The following is a 17,538-nucleotide window of genomic DNA, read 5'->3' on the forward strand; positions in this document are numbered from 1 at the left end:
AAGGTAGGTCAAAGAAACATAAACCTAGGTGCACATGAAAAATGAGTCTCACACAAAGCCATATTATTAAGCACACTCTAGCTTATTTTTCTATTTGGACCCCAAAAAGAGCCAAAATTATTTACATAAACTTGTCTTGTAAAAAGACCAGAAAAAGAATATTTGATGCTTTGGTTTATGCCCAGTTCTTCTTCTACTGAGGTCCTTCTTTTGGTGGGGCCTGGTTTTGTATGCTGAGATGACTAATCTAATTCTGAAGTGTTTGTTGTGTCCTTAGTCATCTGCTTGTCGGGGTGGTTTGTATTAATTGTTTAGGAAATTTTTGGGAGATTTTCTCTAGAATGTTAACTCATGAAGAATTTAGTTTTAATATCCTTATTTATATATATATATATATATATATAATTTTCTATTTGATGTAAAACTCTTATTATTGTATAAAACTTATATGATTTTGTAATATATTATGAATAATCATAAATATGTCAAATATTAATATAAAGGTTATGTTATGATTAATCTTCTCTTTAAGAAAATATTATTACCAAAAAAAATTACTCCAAAATTTTAATTAAATAATTATTATTTATATAATAATTAGGGTGTTACATCATTTCCTCCATCAAAAAATGGGCTAGAGGTGCCTGACGTCTTGTTTGGTGCTTGCGACCCCTTTATTGGAAGTCACAACAACAAGGGAGACAACAACGTTGTTTATGAAGAGTTCAATTTTAGTGATAATTTTCTTCCCAATGACGAGTATTGTTGACACAAAATAATTAAGATGATAGAAGTCATCTGGATTGTGTAATCCATAAGCTTTTTTGGATTGTGCAATAAAAAAAATTATCTTCTAAATTACAAATCAAAAAACAAAGTGAGAATTTTTATATTTATGAGATGCAACACATGGAGGGTGTGTAAAGACCAAAATATCTCTAAGGTACCGTTTGCTTCTGGGGGTGGTACTGTTTGCGACGACGGAAGTCCAAGTACCACCCCGTTTGCTTCCAGTGTTGTATGCGAGTGAGGGAGGGAGTGCAGGTAAAGTGGAGGGGATATTGGATCTTCTCCAAAATGAAGAGAAAGGAGAGAGTGCACATCAAGTGTCACGTCAGACGTAAAAAGTTACCCTTCTATCCTTGCTTTTCTCTTTTCTCCTCCATGCCACCACAAATCGGTGGCCTCCATCCTATTGTGCTTTTGTTCAGGTTTTTTAATTTTTTTTATATTTATTTTAATGTTATAGTAATTTAAAAAGGAAGAAAAAGTTTAGAGAAAAAATTTGAATTTCTAATAATAAATGTAGATAATTATTAGTTTTTAAAAATTAAATTGGTTTAAAAAAATAGTTTTTTATTTCTAAATAATATTTTTACAGAATGGAAATAAAAATTTATAATGTTTAGTTAATTTTTTTTAGATTTCACATAAATTATTAATGTTATCATTAAAAACATTAAAAAAATGTTGTAGTCATTTTTTTTATAATATTTAATTGTTTATAAGAAAAAAATTTATTTATTTAAACTGAATATTTTTACAACTGCAAATAGATTTTTGTAATGTGTAGGGTTTTTATAAATTAATATTATAAATTACAAAATCAAAATAAATGTTTTAGTAAGTTAAGAAAGCATATAAGAAATTTTAATTTATAGTAATAAATGTAGATAATTATTATGTTTTAAAATGAATATGTTTACAGAATGGAATTAAAAATGAATATGTTTACAGAATGGAGTTAAAAATTTGTAGGGTTTTTTTATATCAATGTTATAATTAAAAACTTTATAAAAAATGTTGTATTAATTAAAAAAACAGTCAAACTTTTGAGAAGAAATCTGATTTTTTAGTAATAAATGTAGAAAGTAATTATTTTTTAAAAATTGAATTGTTTATAAAAAATAGAAATTTTTATTTAAAAAATTTATTTTGACAGAATGGAATTCAAAATTTATAATGTTTAGGGTTTTAATTTTTGTAAATTTAACATAATTTATTAATGTTAAAATTAAAAAAAAAATATTGTAGTAATTTGTATAATTTCAAATTAATATGTATTTATCACTCTACATCAAATGTAATGACTTTATATATTTTTGCAACTAATTAATGTTTATGACATCTTTTCTTAAATTATATTAATGTTATTATTAATAGTAATCAAAATCATAATTAATAACAATTATATATTTATATATTTTTAACATAAAATTTATTAAATAATAATTAATAATATTAAAATTATCTACAAACAAAAATTTAACTAATACAAATTTTTTCAATTAATAAAATTAAAAATGAAGAAATCATATTTCATTTCTATATTCTATTTTTCAATTCATTTCAATTTTATATTATTTTTTAAGTTATAATTGAAACGTATAATTATTTTAATTATCAAAATTATGTACAAAATTAATAATCATATTTTATTATTATATATAAAGTAATGTAATCGAAATTAAATAAAGGTTGTGGGTGAGTGAAAAGTTGAGGGTGTGGGGGAGTGGAAGTGTGAAGAAAGTGTGGAAAAAATTGAGGATGTTTGGATTGGGATATGTTAGAGTGGATGTGTAAAGAAAGTTTATTGGAAATTGTGAATGATGTGATAGTTGTGAAAGTATTTTAATATATTTTGAATAGTGTAAATTGTAAGATTACAAATTTACCCTTGTATATAAATAAATAGGAAAATGAAATATTAATGTTAAATTTTGTTTGTAGATAATTTTAATATTATTAATGATTATTTAATAAATTTTATGTTATATAAATATATAATTGTTATTAATTATGATTTTGATTACTATTAATAATAACATTAATATAATTTAAGAAAAGATATTATGAACATTAATTAGTTGTAAAAATATATAAAGTCATTGCATTTGATGTAGAGAGAGATAAATACATGTTAATTTGAAATTATGCAAATTATTACAATATTTTTTATAATTTTTTTAATTTTAACATTAATAAATTATGTTAAATCTACAAAAATTAAAATCCTAAACATTATAAATTTTGAATTCCATTATGTCAAAATAAATTTTTTAAATAAAAGTTTCTATTTTTTATAAACAATTAATTTTTTAAAAAATAATTACTTTCTACATGTATTATTAAAAAATCAGATTTCTTCTCAAAAGTTTGACTGGTTTTTTTAATTAATACAACATTTTTTATAAAGTTTTTAATTATAACATTAACAATTTATGTCTGATATAAAAAAACCCTACAAATTTTTAATTCCATTATGTAAACATATTATTTTTAATTTCATTATGTAAACATATTCATTTTAAAACATAATAATTATCTACATTTATTACTATAAACTGAAATTTCTTATCTAAACTTTTTCTGCTCTTAACTTACTAAAACATTTATTTTGATTTTGTAATTTATAATATTAATTTATAAAAAACCTACACATTACAAATTTCTATTTCCAGTTGTAAAAATATTCAATTTAAATAAATAATTTTTTTTCTTATAAATAATTAAATGTTATAAAAAAATGACTACAACATTTTTTTAATGTTTTTAATGATAACATTAATAATTTATGTCAAATCTAAAAAAAAATTAACTAAACATTATAAATTTTTATTTCCATTCTGTAAAAATATTATATAGAAATAAAAAGCTATTTTTTTAAAACAATTTAATTTTTAAAAACTAATAACTATCTACATTTATTATTAGAAATTTAAATTTTTTCTCTAAACTTTTTCTGCCTTTTTAAATTACTATAACATTAAAATAAATAAATAAATAATTAAAAAACTTAAATAAAATGGAGGCCCTGTGATTTATGTGGCATGCAGGAGAAAAGAGAAAAGAATGGTAGAAAAGCAATTTTATACATCTGATGTAGCACTTGCTATGCAATCCCCCCTTTCTCTTCATTTTGGAGAAGATGCAAGATCCCCTACACTTTCCCTGCAGTCTCTCCCTCACCCGCACACATAACTGGAAGCAAACGGGGTGGTACTGTGACTTCCGTCGTCACAAACAGTACCACCCCTAGAAGCAAACGGCTTTGTGTGGATTAAGGCTTCGTTTGGATCCAGAGGTGCCACTGTTGTCGACGACGGAAGTCACAACAACACCCCGTTTGGATCCATGCATGGTTGCGGGTGAGTGTGGAAGGAAGGAGAAAGTTGAGTGAATTCTCCTTCTGTGCAAAGATGAAGAGAAAGTTGCACTGTAGAGTGGGAGTGCCAAGTCATCCGAAGGAAGTTACAAAGTTGCCCTTACTTTTGCTGGAATCAAGAGGAACAGTGGCCCTGCATGCATGCCACATGAAGCCATGAGATTCCTGATTTGGCTCGGGAATCGTTTTACTCTGTGTGAATCTGTGTGAAACTGTGAAAGGAGAGTGAATGCAGTGGGTGAGGTAGGTGGGCGTGAAGCTGGCTATATTAAGAGCATGGAGGTGGTTCCTCCATTCACAGAAAACCAAAGAAACCGAGCCATCAGAGAGTGCATTGTAGTGTGGTTGGAGAGATTCCTATAAGCCATCATAGTTTGTGTTAGGATACCTTGTTCATCTCACGTCCTGGGGTTGATCTGTGTGATTCATCTGGGTTCGTCTAGGTTCGTTTGAGGTGAGAGCTTTTTTTGGAATGGTGCATAACGATTATGTCTCAATTAGAACCAGTCAGATAATCGATTATGGTGCAGATAATCGATTTTTCAAAGTTAGTAATCGATTATCTGGAGTGTTGAAAAATGGCCATAATCGATTATTGAGTGCCATAATCGATTATGCTGGATTTTTGCCTACCAACATAATCGATTATCCATGGATAATCGATTATCCTATGTGTATAACTGAGAGCATAATCGATTATGTTCTAAATTTTTTTGGAATTCTGTGTTTCTTAATTTTTTTTATGTGATTTTCAGGCATTGTTCTTCATCCTATCAGTCATCCTAAATTGTGGTGTTCTTGCTTATCTTCAGGTTTTTAATTTTTTTTATGTAAAGTTTTTTTTTTTATTTCTGTTTTATATTTATGTTTGGATGATTATGGTTTTGTAATATAATTTCTTTAGAATTTAGTTTAGTTAATTATGTTAAGGAGTTAGTAAATTAATGTTGGTTGTAATATAATTTGTTTGTACTTTAGTTTAGTTAATTATGTTAAGGAGTTAGTAAATTAATGTTATTATTTGATTTATTGTTTTAATTTTTGTAGATAGTTATAATTTTTGTAAGATTTAAAAAAAATATTTATTTGTATGAAATGAATGAATGGAAACAAAAATTTAGTTAAATATTGTTTATAAGAGAATATATTTATTTATTTAAAATGATTGGACAAAAATTATTAATATTATCATTAAAAGTATTAAAAAAATTGTTTTAGTTATTTTTTTATAAGATTTAATTGTTTATAAGAATAAAATTAATGTTTTTAAAATGAATATTTTTACAATTTGAAATAGGAATTTGTAATTAGTAGGTTTTTTAAAAAGTAATTGATATTTTTAGAAGTTGTATTTTTAATTCATATTTTAATAATAAATGTACAAATTTATTATTTATTTAAAAATGAATTGTTTATAAAAAAGATTTACAAAATTTAATTTAGACAGAATAAAATTCAAAATTTTAAAAATATTTTTATAGGATTTTCATTTTTGTAGATTTAACATAATTTATTAATATTATAATTAAATAAATAAATAAAAATGTTGTAGTAATTAAAAAAAAAACAGTCAAAGTGTTGAGTAAAAATATGATTTTGACTTAATTTGTTTTAATTTGTATTTCACATTAATTATTGGTGTTAGAATTAAATGTTATAAAAAAAATGTTATAGTAATTTAAAAAGTCAGAAAAACATTACATAAGAAATATGAATTTTTAATAATAATTTTAGATACTTCTTAGTGTTTCAAAATTAAATTGTTTATAAGAAATAATATTTTTACAGAATGTTGTAGTGATTAAAGAATAAAATTAATGATTAAGGTACAATGAATATTTTTACAATTTGAAATAAGAATTTGTAACTCGTAGGTTTTTTAAAAAGTAATTGATATTTTAGAAGTTGTATTTTTAATTGATATTTTAATAATAAATTTACAAAGTTATTATTTATTTAAAAATGAATTGTTCACAAAGAAGATTTACCAAATTTAATTTAAACAGAATGTAATATTTTGGTTTTTGAACTTGCATTTATTGCTTTATGATATTATGTTAACTTTTGTTTAGTTATTTATTGTAGTAATTGCATTATAGATGACATCATCATCCCACAAACGTAACAGAACCCGTAAGGGTAAATCTCCAGCAGAAGATGTTGACGTTCCTCCTCCACCAACGAGGATTCCAGAATACTTCAGTACCAGACATCAAATGGTGGTTTTTGAAAAGAACTTTCACGCAAGAGCAGTATTACCACCAAAAGTGATGCATACTCCATTTTTTGCTGGGTTGAATTCCAAAATCTTCTGAATTGGCAAGGTTTACAACCTTTTTCCTTGGAATTAATCTTCCGTATTATGAGGATTTGGTAAGAGTATTTTATACAAATGCAAAATTCACACCTGCTGGTCACCTTGCCATTGAGATTTGCGGAAAAATGATACACATTAAAGAAATAGATTGGATGACCATTGCTCATCTATGACGGTCTTAAGTTAACCCCTCGGACGATACCTGAGGAACTGAATTTTGATCGAGGTCTAGCATTATCGTCCATGATTCGTGAAGATGTTGAAGGTCAAAATCTGAAAAATGTCGGTAGTCTGAAAATGAATGACCGACTGTACACATGGGTGCATATCTTGTGCCCTCGAGGAAGCAACTATGCACAACTGCTGAATGAAGATATTTTCATGATGTGGTTAATCAAGAATAATGTACGCATTAATTGGCCTCATTACATAATGCAACCCATCATCAAATGTCGGGATAACAAGATGCCTCTCCCATATGCAAATTTGATAACGAGAATCTTGCAGGTGTATGGCTTTGACTTGTCCAATGAACAAGCAATAATGCTAGGCTGGAATCATTACTTTAGCAAAAAAAGTATGACAAAATTAAATATATTCCAGGTCAATGGCATATGGCAACTTGGTAGACCCCAACATGCAAACGAAGAAGATGATGAAGAGGATGAATTGCCAGTACAAGATGTGGAAGGTGGTCAACCTGAGGAGGAAAACCCCACTCAAAGGGAATTTTTTCCGGCATACAAAACATGAATACCCGAATGGACAGAATGGAGGTTACTTTGGCTGACATTCGACGTCATCAAGGTCATTGAGTGTGTTATTATTATGTTATTGTCATTGTTATTTTTATTTCTAAGTTTCATGTTGAACATTGATGAATTGTGTTTGTTATTTTTGACGTTGACATTGTTATTGTTAAGGTTTTATGCTACTTTTCATGCTACTTATTTACATAATCATATTGTTTTTAATGCAACTTTTTTACCATCTTATTACTTCGACATCATTGGTTAAGTGTCATTAATGTCTGCGTATCACAACACGTCGTCATCTAATTGTACTGGTTGTAGTGTGCAAAAACGTGGTACTTTTATCCATGCTACTGGGAGCACAAGTGCCTTCGTTGATCCTATTTGTGATTGTGGACAATTTGCTGTTTTGAGAATAGCGACAACACACAAAAAATGCTTGAAATTTTTTTTGCGGTTGTCCCAACTACAAGGTAAAATTTATTCAATTAGGTTTCAAACAAACTTAAGAATGTTATTTTAAACTTCATTGTTCAATTTTATTGTTTTCTTCAAAACAGATTAGAAGTGGCATGGTTCTAGGCTGTAATTTTTTCAAATGGTGCATTGAAGACGTTGCCGATGAAAAAGATGAAATTATTATCATACAACGGAATAAGATATGTCTTCTAGAAAACCGTTTGAAGGTCTCCACAAGAAGGATTCAAATGTTATTACTGGGAATGTCTTTTCTTTTTCTAATTAACATTATTATGTTCTTCATGTAATGACTTTATATTATATATTTTGACACCTACTTAATATTCATGTTATATTCTAAATTTCTATTTTCTTTTTAAAATATATTCATTTTGCTATTCATAATAATGAAAATTATTATTAAAATTAATTTTATATATTTGTATATATATAACATAACATAATTTATAAAATCATTTATAATATTAAAATTATGTAAATAAATTAACTTAAATCAAAAATAATTCTTAATTAATAAAATGTTAAATAATATAATTATACTTTAATTTTAAATTATAATTAACTAAAATATGAAATAAGATTAATCATTATTTATTCTTTTTTTATATACAAGGGTAAAATTGTAATCTCACAAACTTTACTATTCAAAATAATTTATAATATTCTTACAACTATCACATCACTCACAATTTTCAATAAACTTTCTTCATATATCCACTCTAACATATCCCAATCCAAACAACTTCAACTTTTTTCATACTTTCTTCACACTTCCACTCTCACTCACCCTCAACTTTCCACTCCCCCACACCCTCTAATCCAAACACACCTTAAATCACTTAGAAGTATTGAGACTAAGTAAATAAGAAATATAAGTTAAAAAATATAATTTCTGTTAATGAATTAATAGTTACTTCTAATAAGCATGTCCTAAAAAAATTAGGTGTTCTCACCTCAACTTCATATAACTACGATAAAACATCACATTTAAAATATAATCTGAATTAAAGAGTTTGAAGTTGATTTTACTTTAAAAGAAAATATATATTTATAATGTTATTGACATATACTTCTAACCTATACGTAACTATTGCACTACAGAGTCATAGGTGTACTAACAATTCATACATCAATCATTAAATAAATCTTAATAACCAATTAAGAATATTCAGTGAGAATTGGATTCGTATTTCATGAAAAACCTTATCATAGATGGAAATTTTTTTAAGTCTCTCTATTTAAAAAAAATTGAGCTGGTATGAGTTATGTTACTCGATCTCGGTGACCGATCAACTGGTTGAAGACACATTTAATATAGCTACAATAAATAATAGTTAAGACAGTTGTAAGAACTTCTCGAGAATCTGGGACATGTTCCACCAAATACAGGTAACGTCCCGAGAAATCAAGAAACCTCCCTAAAAATGAGATAGATACGATTCACGATTCATTATAACAAATAACTCATGATTAATCACTATAAATAAACCCTCTACATAGGTATAAGATACGTTTTTAATCCGTTCTTACTATACACTATGTATACTGAGTACCTACTTATCGTCAGAGTACATTTTGCAGGTCAACCCCGACTGAGTATTAGCAGATCAAAGGAGACTTAGAGTGAGGAGAAAAAATGCGACTGACCAACCGACACGTTAGTAACTGTATAACGAGTTTCATGTACTATGTAGCCCACTTTGTCAATACCGGCATAGAGAGATACAACCTTAGAGTCTCAACTAAAATAAAAGTTCTTAGAAAAATCAATGAATGATAATAATTCGAAGATAATTCAAAATTTCAAATAATTGATTACCAAAAATTTATTTAAAGGAAGCTCTTAAATTGTCCCAAATTTTTTTTTTTACTATAAAAAAGGAGTGTTTCTCTTTACTTATTAATCAAGGATTTGAAAATAAAAATAAAATTAGTTAGTATTATCTTAATTTTATGCATAAAAACACTATATATATGATATTTTAACACAGTGATTTATATTCATTTTATACCTAAATAAATTATTATTTTATTTTAAAAAATAGTTATGAAAGGTTAGAAGTTTTATATTAGATAAAGATATTTCATTTCCCTTCCTTAATATAGGTGTGGATGATAATATTTTAAAATGTTTTGAATCCCTTAATTAAGTAATAGTTTGGACATTTACTGATATCTTTTTGTTATAATTAAAATTTGTGAAGTGGTGTGGGGGCATTATTTATCCTCCTAAAATGATGAGATGACAGCCCCAAAGCCATGGATCCATATTGCCAAGTCATGCCAGCAATTCATGTCTCTCTTAGCAGAGCAAACTCAACTCAATAAATAATTAACTATGCTTCTCCCATCTATAGCCCCACTTTCATAGAATCAGATCTAAAACGAATATTAATCTCTTCTACCATACTTATTCCTCTACAATTTAATGTACGTACTATTACGTACTTCTCTTTACGCATATTCATACATTTACCAGCCTTTAATTATCCCCTCTCTGTTTGTTAATCCATATCCAAAAAGTGTTCATTACACAACCCTATCATGCAATACAAGGAGTCTGAAAAGATGACTAATTAATATTCAACAAATAATCCACTCAAATTGTAGGGTGGGATTAAAAAAGAAAGAATCACTATGAATACATGATCATGAATGGCTATGCCAGTGTTTCTATAAGAGAAGTAGTATGAACCAGCTTAGTGCCTTTGATCTCCTCCATTCTCTTGTTTTTGGGATGAAGCAACTTGAACCAGAAGCCACTTTTCTTGCCATTCTTCTTACTAGGATCATCACCTTCGTCTCTTGTTCTTCTTATTCTCCTGGTGGAAAGAACGCTCATTGACTTGCTTTTGAGGAATCCAGCGTGCTTGGCGGTGAAGAGAAAGAGGGAGGCGGTCTTTGGTTGATTGGAGAAAGGAAAAGGAAGGGCTGTGGGAGAGGCACAGGAAGAGGGAGAAGAGGAATAGGAGGAGAGAGAAGAAGAAACGGAAGATGAAGGAGATGAAGAAATAGGGTTTGTTTTACGCGAAGAAGAAGAAGAAGGTGAGGGTAAGGAAAGTTGAAAAAGCTTGTCTCTCAAACAAAGAGAACATACGCCAGGTGATTGGCGGTGTTTGGGGTGCTTCTTGCAACGAGCATGGGGCATGAACCTCCCAATCATGTCCTTGTCTTTTGGGGGTGGTCTTGGAAGGGTGGCCATTTTTGAAGTCTTTTAAGAAGTGAGGAGAAGTGGTGGATATATAGAGAATGAGATGGAGGAAGGAGGAAGGAGAAAGGAGAAAGTTGGGAGGGTGAGGGTGTGTTTCACTTTCCGTGATAGTTCATGGGTGTTTCCTCAAAATGCTCCTTTTGACGATATTTTCATGCAAGTTGAAGAATATTAATTGGAATTTGGCTAGGTTAAAATGGACGACCCTGATTGATGCATGTGGGTTAAGACGGTGGTTTTGATCAGTCCTGATTCTGTGGAAAAGGCCAAACCTCTTTTTTGGGGCGGCTTGGAAAATCAAACCAACCTTGTTGCTGTTGACCACGGTAAACCATTCAACTCAACTCCCCCTTTTTCTATTGCTATTTTCCAACCATGCAAATTACTCTCTTATTTTCTCCACTCCCCTAGTTTTCATTAAATGCATTTTAGTGTTATTATTATTTTTAACATAACATATCTTCATTCAAAAATATATTTATTAATTTCTTCGATAATGCCTACAGAAATCTTTTATCACAAAAATATAGACACAATTTTTTTCTTATTTATTGTAGTTGCATATTGTATCTTCGAAGATGAAGGAACATGTTTAGTCAGATGTAAATACCAGAATAAATTTTAATCAATAATTCAATCTTATAAAAAAAATTTATAATATATTATGAAATTTTTTTATATTTTGTGGAATCTCAATATTTCTTCTCACATCAAAGTTGTATATTAAAAATATCCGATTATGATTCAATAAGAAATAATCTAATAATAAATTTCCGCTAGTATAGATTTTAAATAATATATTAAAAAATTAACTTTTAATTTAAATCAATCTTATAAAATTATTAATAAAATAAGATTTAACACTCACTTATATATTATATATATATATATTTTTTTTTTTTTTAATGTATCTGAAATCTGTAACACGACCTAGTGTATCTAGTTCCCTTCGACTACAGGTTATTTGGAATATTAGACATATTAGTTTGTGTGATGTAGGTAACGAATATCTGATATATATTCTCTGTTCATACCTTACATTCAAAACACGTAACGAAGACCAGTGCCTAAATTAGTACAAACTCAGACTAATTGGTATACACAGTTTTTATAAGTCTTTATATAAGCTTAGAGAATGGATGAATTTTAAATATTTGAGAATTTATTATCTGAGTTGGTAGGAGCAGAGTAGCATGTGAGGTGTGTGTGGTTTGGTTGGAATATTTGTGAGTACAGAAGCAGTAGTACGTTGCCATGCCTTGACTTAGGCTTCAGTACAGACAATGCACTGCGTGTCTTTCATTCTTAACTTCTGAGTTGTTTGCGTGTCTTTCATTCTTAACTTCTGAGTTGTTTGTGACAGCTGTACTTTCCTTCCCTTTCCTTTCGTCAATGAATCAATCGGATTCACTGATTCAGCCATTCTGTCATTCATTTTATTCTTCTTTGGAAGATGCAGTTTCATGGTAAGTGTGTTCCTATGGCAGAGGCCTTTCCTTTCGTCTGTTTTCTTTACAAACAAATCTAAATATAATACATGATTTCATTGTTAATAATAATATTTTGACGGCGTTAAATAAAATAAAACATTTTTTAAATTTGTTAAGTTAAAAAATATTTTACCGTAACTTATATTTACAAATTTTCAATTAATGCAACATTATTTAATGTTTTATTTGTGTTGTGTGCATCAAAATTGGCATAACACAATGTTAGTAATACATTATTTACCATACATGCTCTCTTATTATCTAAAATTGATTGAAAATCACAAATTTGGCGAATCACATCTCTTAAATTTATACTCTTCGTCTTAATATTGTGTAGTTTTAATATATTCCAGCTAATTGAATGGAATGTCATATTACGCTGTTGCAATTACGAATGACTCCATCAAACACGAAGCAAAGGATTATATAAATAGATTAAATATTAAAGTCATTGAGGATGGATCTCCCTTCAGCCTCACTTCTCATCTTACTTTCATAATATCAAGTGTATGTTTGCAACAAAAAACAGCACATTATAAACATGAACCCTTTGCCAAAACTAGTAGAAATGACAATGGATCGAATTCCTTTCAACAGAAGTAACAAAATGTTCAGTTATTTAGGTTGGTGCAGAAAGACTTACTAAAAGATCATTTTTCGAGATGATTTAGAAAAAAACGACAATTACTCAAAAATCAAATTTACAGATTTCAAGCAGCTTATTTAACCTGTTCAGAATTTCCCATTTCCTTTTCCATTGCATGACACTAATTCGCTAGAGTTTTGGAAACAGTGTGATAAGGTAGTTTTTAATCAATGATTTGGAACCACACAAAAAAGTGTCAAAGCTGTTACTTCATTGTTTGGAAAATTTCAAGGGAAGTTGCTTTTCAAGATTACACAGTCAATGGCAATCTATAAAGCATGATAAATGCATAGCATACATTATCACTTAAAACATGTATGCAAATAATAATAGAGTGGCTTGAATCCCCTTTGATAATCTCTTTTCATTAATGAAAAGAATCCCCAGACAAAGGTTTAAGGTCTTTCCAGTTTTAAAAATTCGACCCCATTAACTCCATACATCCAAACATAAACAAAAATAATAGACATGAAATTTATTGATAATTTTGATAGTCCAAATCATTCATCGCATTACATATATGAATGATATTGATATGTTAATATCCAATCAAGATATCAAATATTTTTGCCGGGCAATAACTCAAGATGTTGCAGTTCAAAAGAAGCGAGAACAAACAACAAAACGAAGGGCATGTCCTCTTCATGAAAAAAATATCTGCAGTTACAAAGTATCTTATACTACTCAATTTGGTTATTTAGCCGTTTGGGAAGCTTCAGAAGTATTGACTTCAATAGGACACTGAGATACATATGGTTTGAGCTGAAAAAAAACATGGGACTATATGAATCAACTATGCATGAAAAATCTAAATTCATAGCAGTGTTAGCATTGCAGAAATTGTTGACCTATAGTCATTCACGAAGAGAAATAATATTCTTCATAATAGCTTACGGTCATTTCTATGAAAATCAAGTCATTTTCTTTTGACCCATCTCTAATGCTCGAGTAGTGCAGGGATGATGAGGGTAAGAACAATGTCCATGGAATTAAAGGCAAGTACTAATAAGATAAAAGCACCATGGTTTTGGCCATTGTGTAAGGGAGAAAAAGAAAAGTTCAAATAAAAATAACCGTAACTGACCCAAACTATGCTAATAAAACTCAATGAGTTGAATAAAGAATTTATCCAGGTAAATATCAGCATAGTATGTTGAAGAAAAACAGGTGAACAAAAGACAAAGATAGCGAAGAGATTAAATGAGTGGAAGATGCAAACCTTGAAATCAGTCAAATCAGGAACTACATAATTTGGCAATTTTTCTTGTATCAATACATACCCACCTGCAACACGATGGAGACTTACATTTTATTTGACAGTAAAAAAAATCATGCATTAATATAATATGTATGTAGATTCTATTACAATACCCAAAAATTATAAATATTACAGTAACGAATTAAGAGATTTTTATGAAGCCACGTTTACTAACTACAGACATCCAGGACAAGAGAAACAATCCAATAAGGACACCACAACTTTTTAGAGTTGGTCATAGAAATGCAAGTAATTTCAGCCCACCAAACCAAAAGGACTGTGAGCACTCTTTTAATGTTAAAGTAAAAACAAAAGAGTAACTTCCATACCAAAAAGTCCTGGTTAATAAAAAGGCAGAGTATAGTGAGACTCGACTTGACTATGACTTACGAAGTCCCAAGAATTTTTACTGGAACTGGAAAGGGAACAAGTTTTACGAGAAAACATGAGACTTAGACCTTAAATACGTATTTACAACAATTAAGAAGGTCCAGTTCAAAAGTTCCAGAACTCGACAAAATCTCAGTACCAAAAGCTTTAGAACTGTAGTTGCAGGTGAAACAATTCAGCAAGTGTAACCAGAAAATCTCTTCAATGCAGATCAAGCCCTTTCCCAGGGGCTTTCAACATGTTCACTGTCTACTTCCAACAAAAATAGTAATATTAATAGTAGCCAGTAACTACCACTACCAAATGAATAAATACAACCCATCTGTATCTCAAAAACAAAAACATGACATGTGATCGAGCAGTCAGCATGGCAAAAAAACAAAGTAATCAAAAGTCAGACTAGTAGCAAGAACAGAACCTTGATCCATTAGGTGAGGTTGATTACATGGATCAAACAATGTCATCTGACTTGGTGAATCAAAGTAAACCAGTACAACAAGAAAAGTGTATTATAGTCAAGCAAAGCCTTAAGTATTCCTTAAGCAAACAAACTGATTAAACCTCAACGTAAATTGAAGAAACAAACCTTTGCGGGTGTGGAAACCAGTAGGCTTGCAATTCTTGCCCTTGTAATAACCACGAGGAGCACGTTTTGATGATAGAATGTCAAGTGAAGATGTTCGCTTCCTTCGAAATGCCCTTCCTATTCCTAAAATGAGCCCTAGAGGCATCTTTTACTACAAGTGACAAACCCGTAATCACGAACGGCATATATAAAACACCAATAATATTAATAAATTATCAAATACAGAAAAAATCTGCAAAACGCAACATTGCACACTAGCAATTGATGAAGGCAAAATAGAAAGACAGCTGATGGCTAATAAGAGAATTCAAGGAAAGGGATTTAAGAGAGGGTGGGGTTGTGGAAATGAAAAATAAGGAAAAGGAACTCATCTTTACTAACCCCTGTTTGTGGACCAAACCCACATTTGATCATATAACTATCATTTGGATCTATTTTATTATTTTTTTGGGTAAAGTTGTGCATGCACTGGTAACCTATTTGATCAGAATATTGTTTTCAGAATATCGTAATATTCATTTTGAACCTATTTTTCCCAGCTTTTCTTTTCCGCATGGTATATTCTCTTGATTGAATAGAGCTAGTTAGATGGTCAACCATCATAGAACATATTTTCAAAGAAGCATAGAAAATGTACCACGCAACATAGTTCTGAATATGATTTGACAATTACAAGCTAACCAATTGTTCTAATTCTAAATTCATACAAACTGAAAATATGGAGCAATTGGAAATATCATTAAGAAAAATAAGTAGTGAAACATAAACCAAGCTTATGCGTATCATCTCAAACTCGAATGCAATACTATATATGACAAGTCCAAAAAGAAAACAACAGGAAATCTTCAATTTCTATAATGATACAATCCTATCAAGAGTTCTATCTCTTTTGTAAAAGTAGAAATGCCTGAGATAAAGAAAAATATATATTTTAACATATCAACATTAGCTCCCAATCAGTAAGCCTCAAATGGGTTGTTACTACAATACAGAAAAGGTAAAGTCAGTCAGTTGAGTCCAGATTCAACAGATATATTTTACAATCAACAGGTTATCCTTTGGTCCCTTGCTTTCTTCTCCATTTTCACTATTATACTGAAATTCCAAGATCTAATTAAGACATCTTTTTTCTAGTGTCAATTTATTTGTCAGCAAAGAACATCAAATAATGGAAGACCCTCCCCAGAGGGACCACACGTGCATGAGAGTTCTAAGGAATTATGATGTAGTAACAGCTTCACAAGCTTCAAAAATACATTTTTGAGTGAGTGTAAGGCAGATCAAAGTCATTGCGTCATGCCCTAACAAATAGACTTTAGCTTTCACGGTGAGACCCAACAAATTATCTCCTCGTACCCGACCCCAAAGTTCGATTTTGTATACAAATTAAATAACCCCAAATGCTTCCCACCGAACAATACTGAACAAAAAATGCAGAGAGAACCAAATAAAAAACGTGCAAATTCAATGGGACATGAGCGTGGAGAAGTGTACCTGGAAGTCGCAGAGATACGGCTACACGCTATATGAGGAATAACAGAGGAAGCAGAGAAAGAAGAGAATGGCAGCACGGTGAGGGTTTAGGGTAGAAGGACAAAAATACAAAAATATAAATCTAACAATAATAAAAAATATAACCATAGAAAACATATTTCTTATAAAGATAATCATTTAACAGAATAAAAAATACTTTCAAGAGTAGTCCTTAGCTAGTGAGTTTGGGTTTGAGAAAAACTTTTCTATGTTTAGAATTATAATTTAATAATTGAAACATTTTGTTGATTTAGGGAATTATTTGTCATATATAATGAGTTAATGTGGTATTTTAATTAAAGTAATATTTTTTAAAATTTGAAAAGGTTCCATTTCCACTTCTTCCATAAATTTTTTACATGAATCATAGAAAAAAAAGTATAAAAAAATATAATTTCTTGAAAATGATATTTTTTATAAAGTAAATCAAATATGAAAATAAACTTGTTTTAGTTTCATATCTTTCACAAACTAAAAATTTATTGGTACTTAATATTCTTTAATGCTTTATTTGGATTAAGGAGATAATTTGAGGGAGTAGATTTGAGAGTAAAGTAAGATAAAATAAGTCTGTTTGGATTAAAGTAAATAAAATAGAAAGTAAAGAGAAAGTTTATGAAAATCGGTGAATGATGTGATAAAAAATTATATTTTTATTATTTTAATTATCTTATTATTAATATTTTATTATAATATAAATATAAATATTA

At 29.0% G+C, this 17,538-nt stretch overlaps 2 protein-coding genes across 2 annotated transcripts; both read right to left on the reverse strand.

The window, feature by feature from the left end:
- Window positions 1-10,185: 10,185 nt before the first annotated feature.
- On the reverse strand, window positions 10,186-11,043 carry LOC137822694 (uncharacterized). Its single transcript, XM_068627639.1, has one exon. It carries the CDS (start codon window positions 10,914-10,916, stop codon window positions 10,374-10,376), a length of 543 nt encoding a protein of 180 aa, XP_068483740.1. The 5' UTR covers window positions 10,917-11,043; the 3' UTR covers window positions 10,186-10,373.
- Window positions 11,044-13,511: 2,468 nt separating this feature from the next.
- LOC137822519 (uncharacterized) lies at window positions 13,512-16,929 on the reverse strand. The gene is made up of 4 exons (XM_068627414.1): window positions 16,790-16,929; window positions 15,296-15,446; window positions 14,281-14,345; window positions 13,512-13,823 (listed from the first exon to the last, which is right to left on the reverse strand). Exons 2-4 carry the CDS (start codon window positions 15,438-15,440, stop codon window positions 13,755-13,757), a joined length of 279 nt encoding a protein of 92 aa, XP_068483515.1. The 5' UTR covers window positions 15,441-15,446; window positions 16,790-16,929; the 3' UTR covers window positions 13,512-13,754.
- Between the last annotated feature and the right edge of the window lie 609 nt (window positions 16,930-17,538).

The sequence above is a fragment of the Phaseolus vulgaris genome, chromosome 9 (genome assembly GCF_000499845.2).
Source record: "Phaseolus vulgaris cultivar G19833 chromosome 9, P. vulgaris v2.0, whole genome shotgun sequence".
Classification (NCBI taxonomy): Eukaryota; Viridiplantae; Streptophyta; class Magnoliopsida; order Fabales; family Fabaceae; genus Phaseolus; species Phaseolus vulgaris.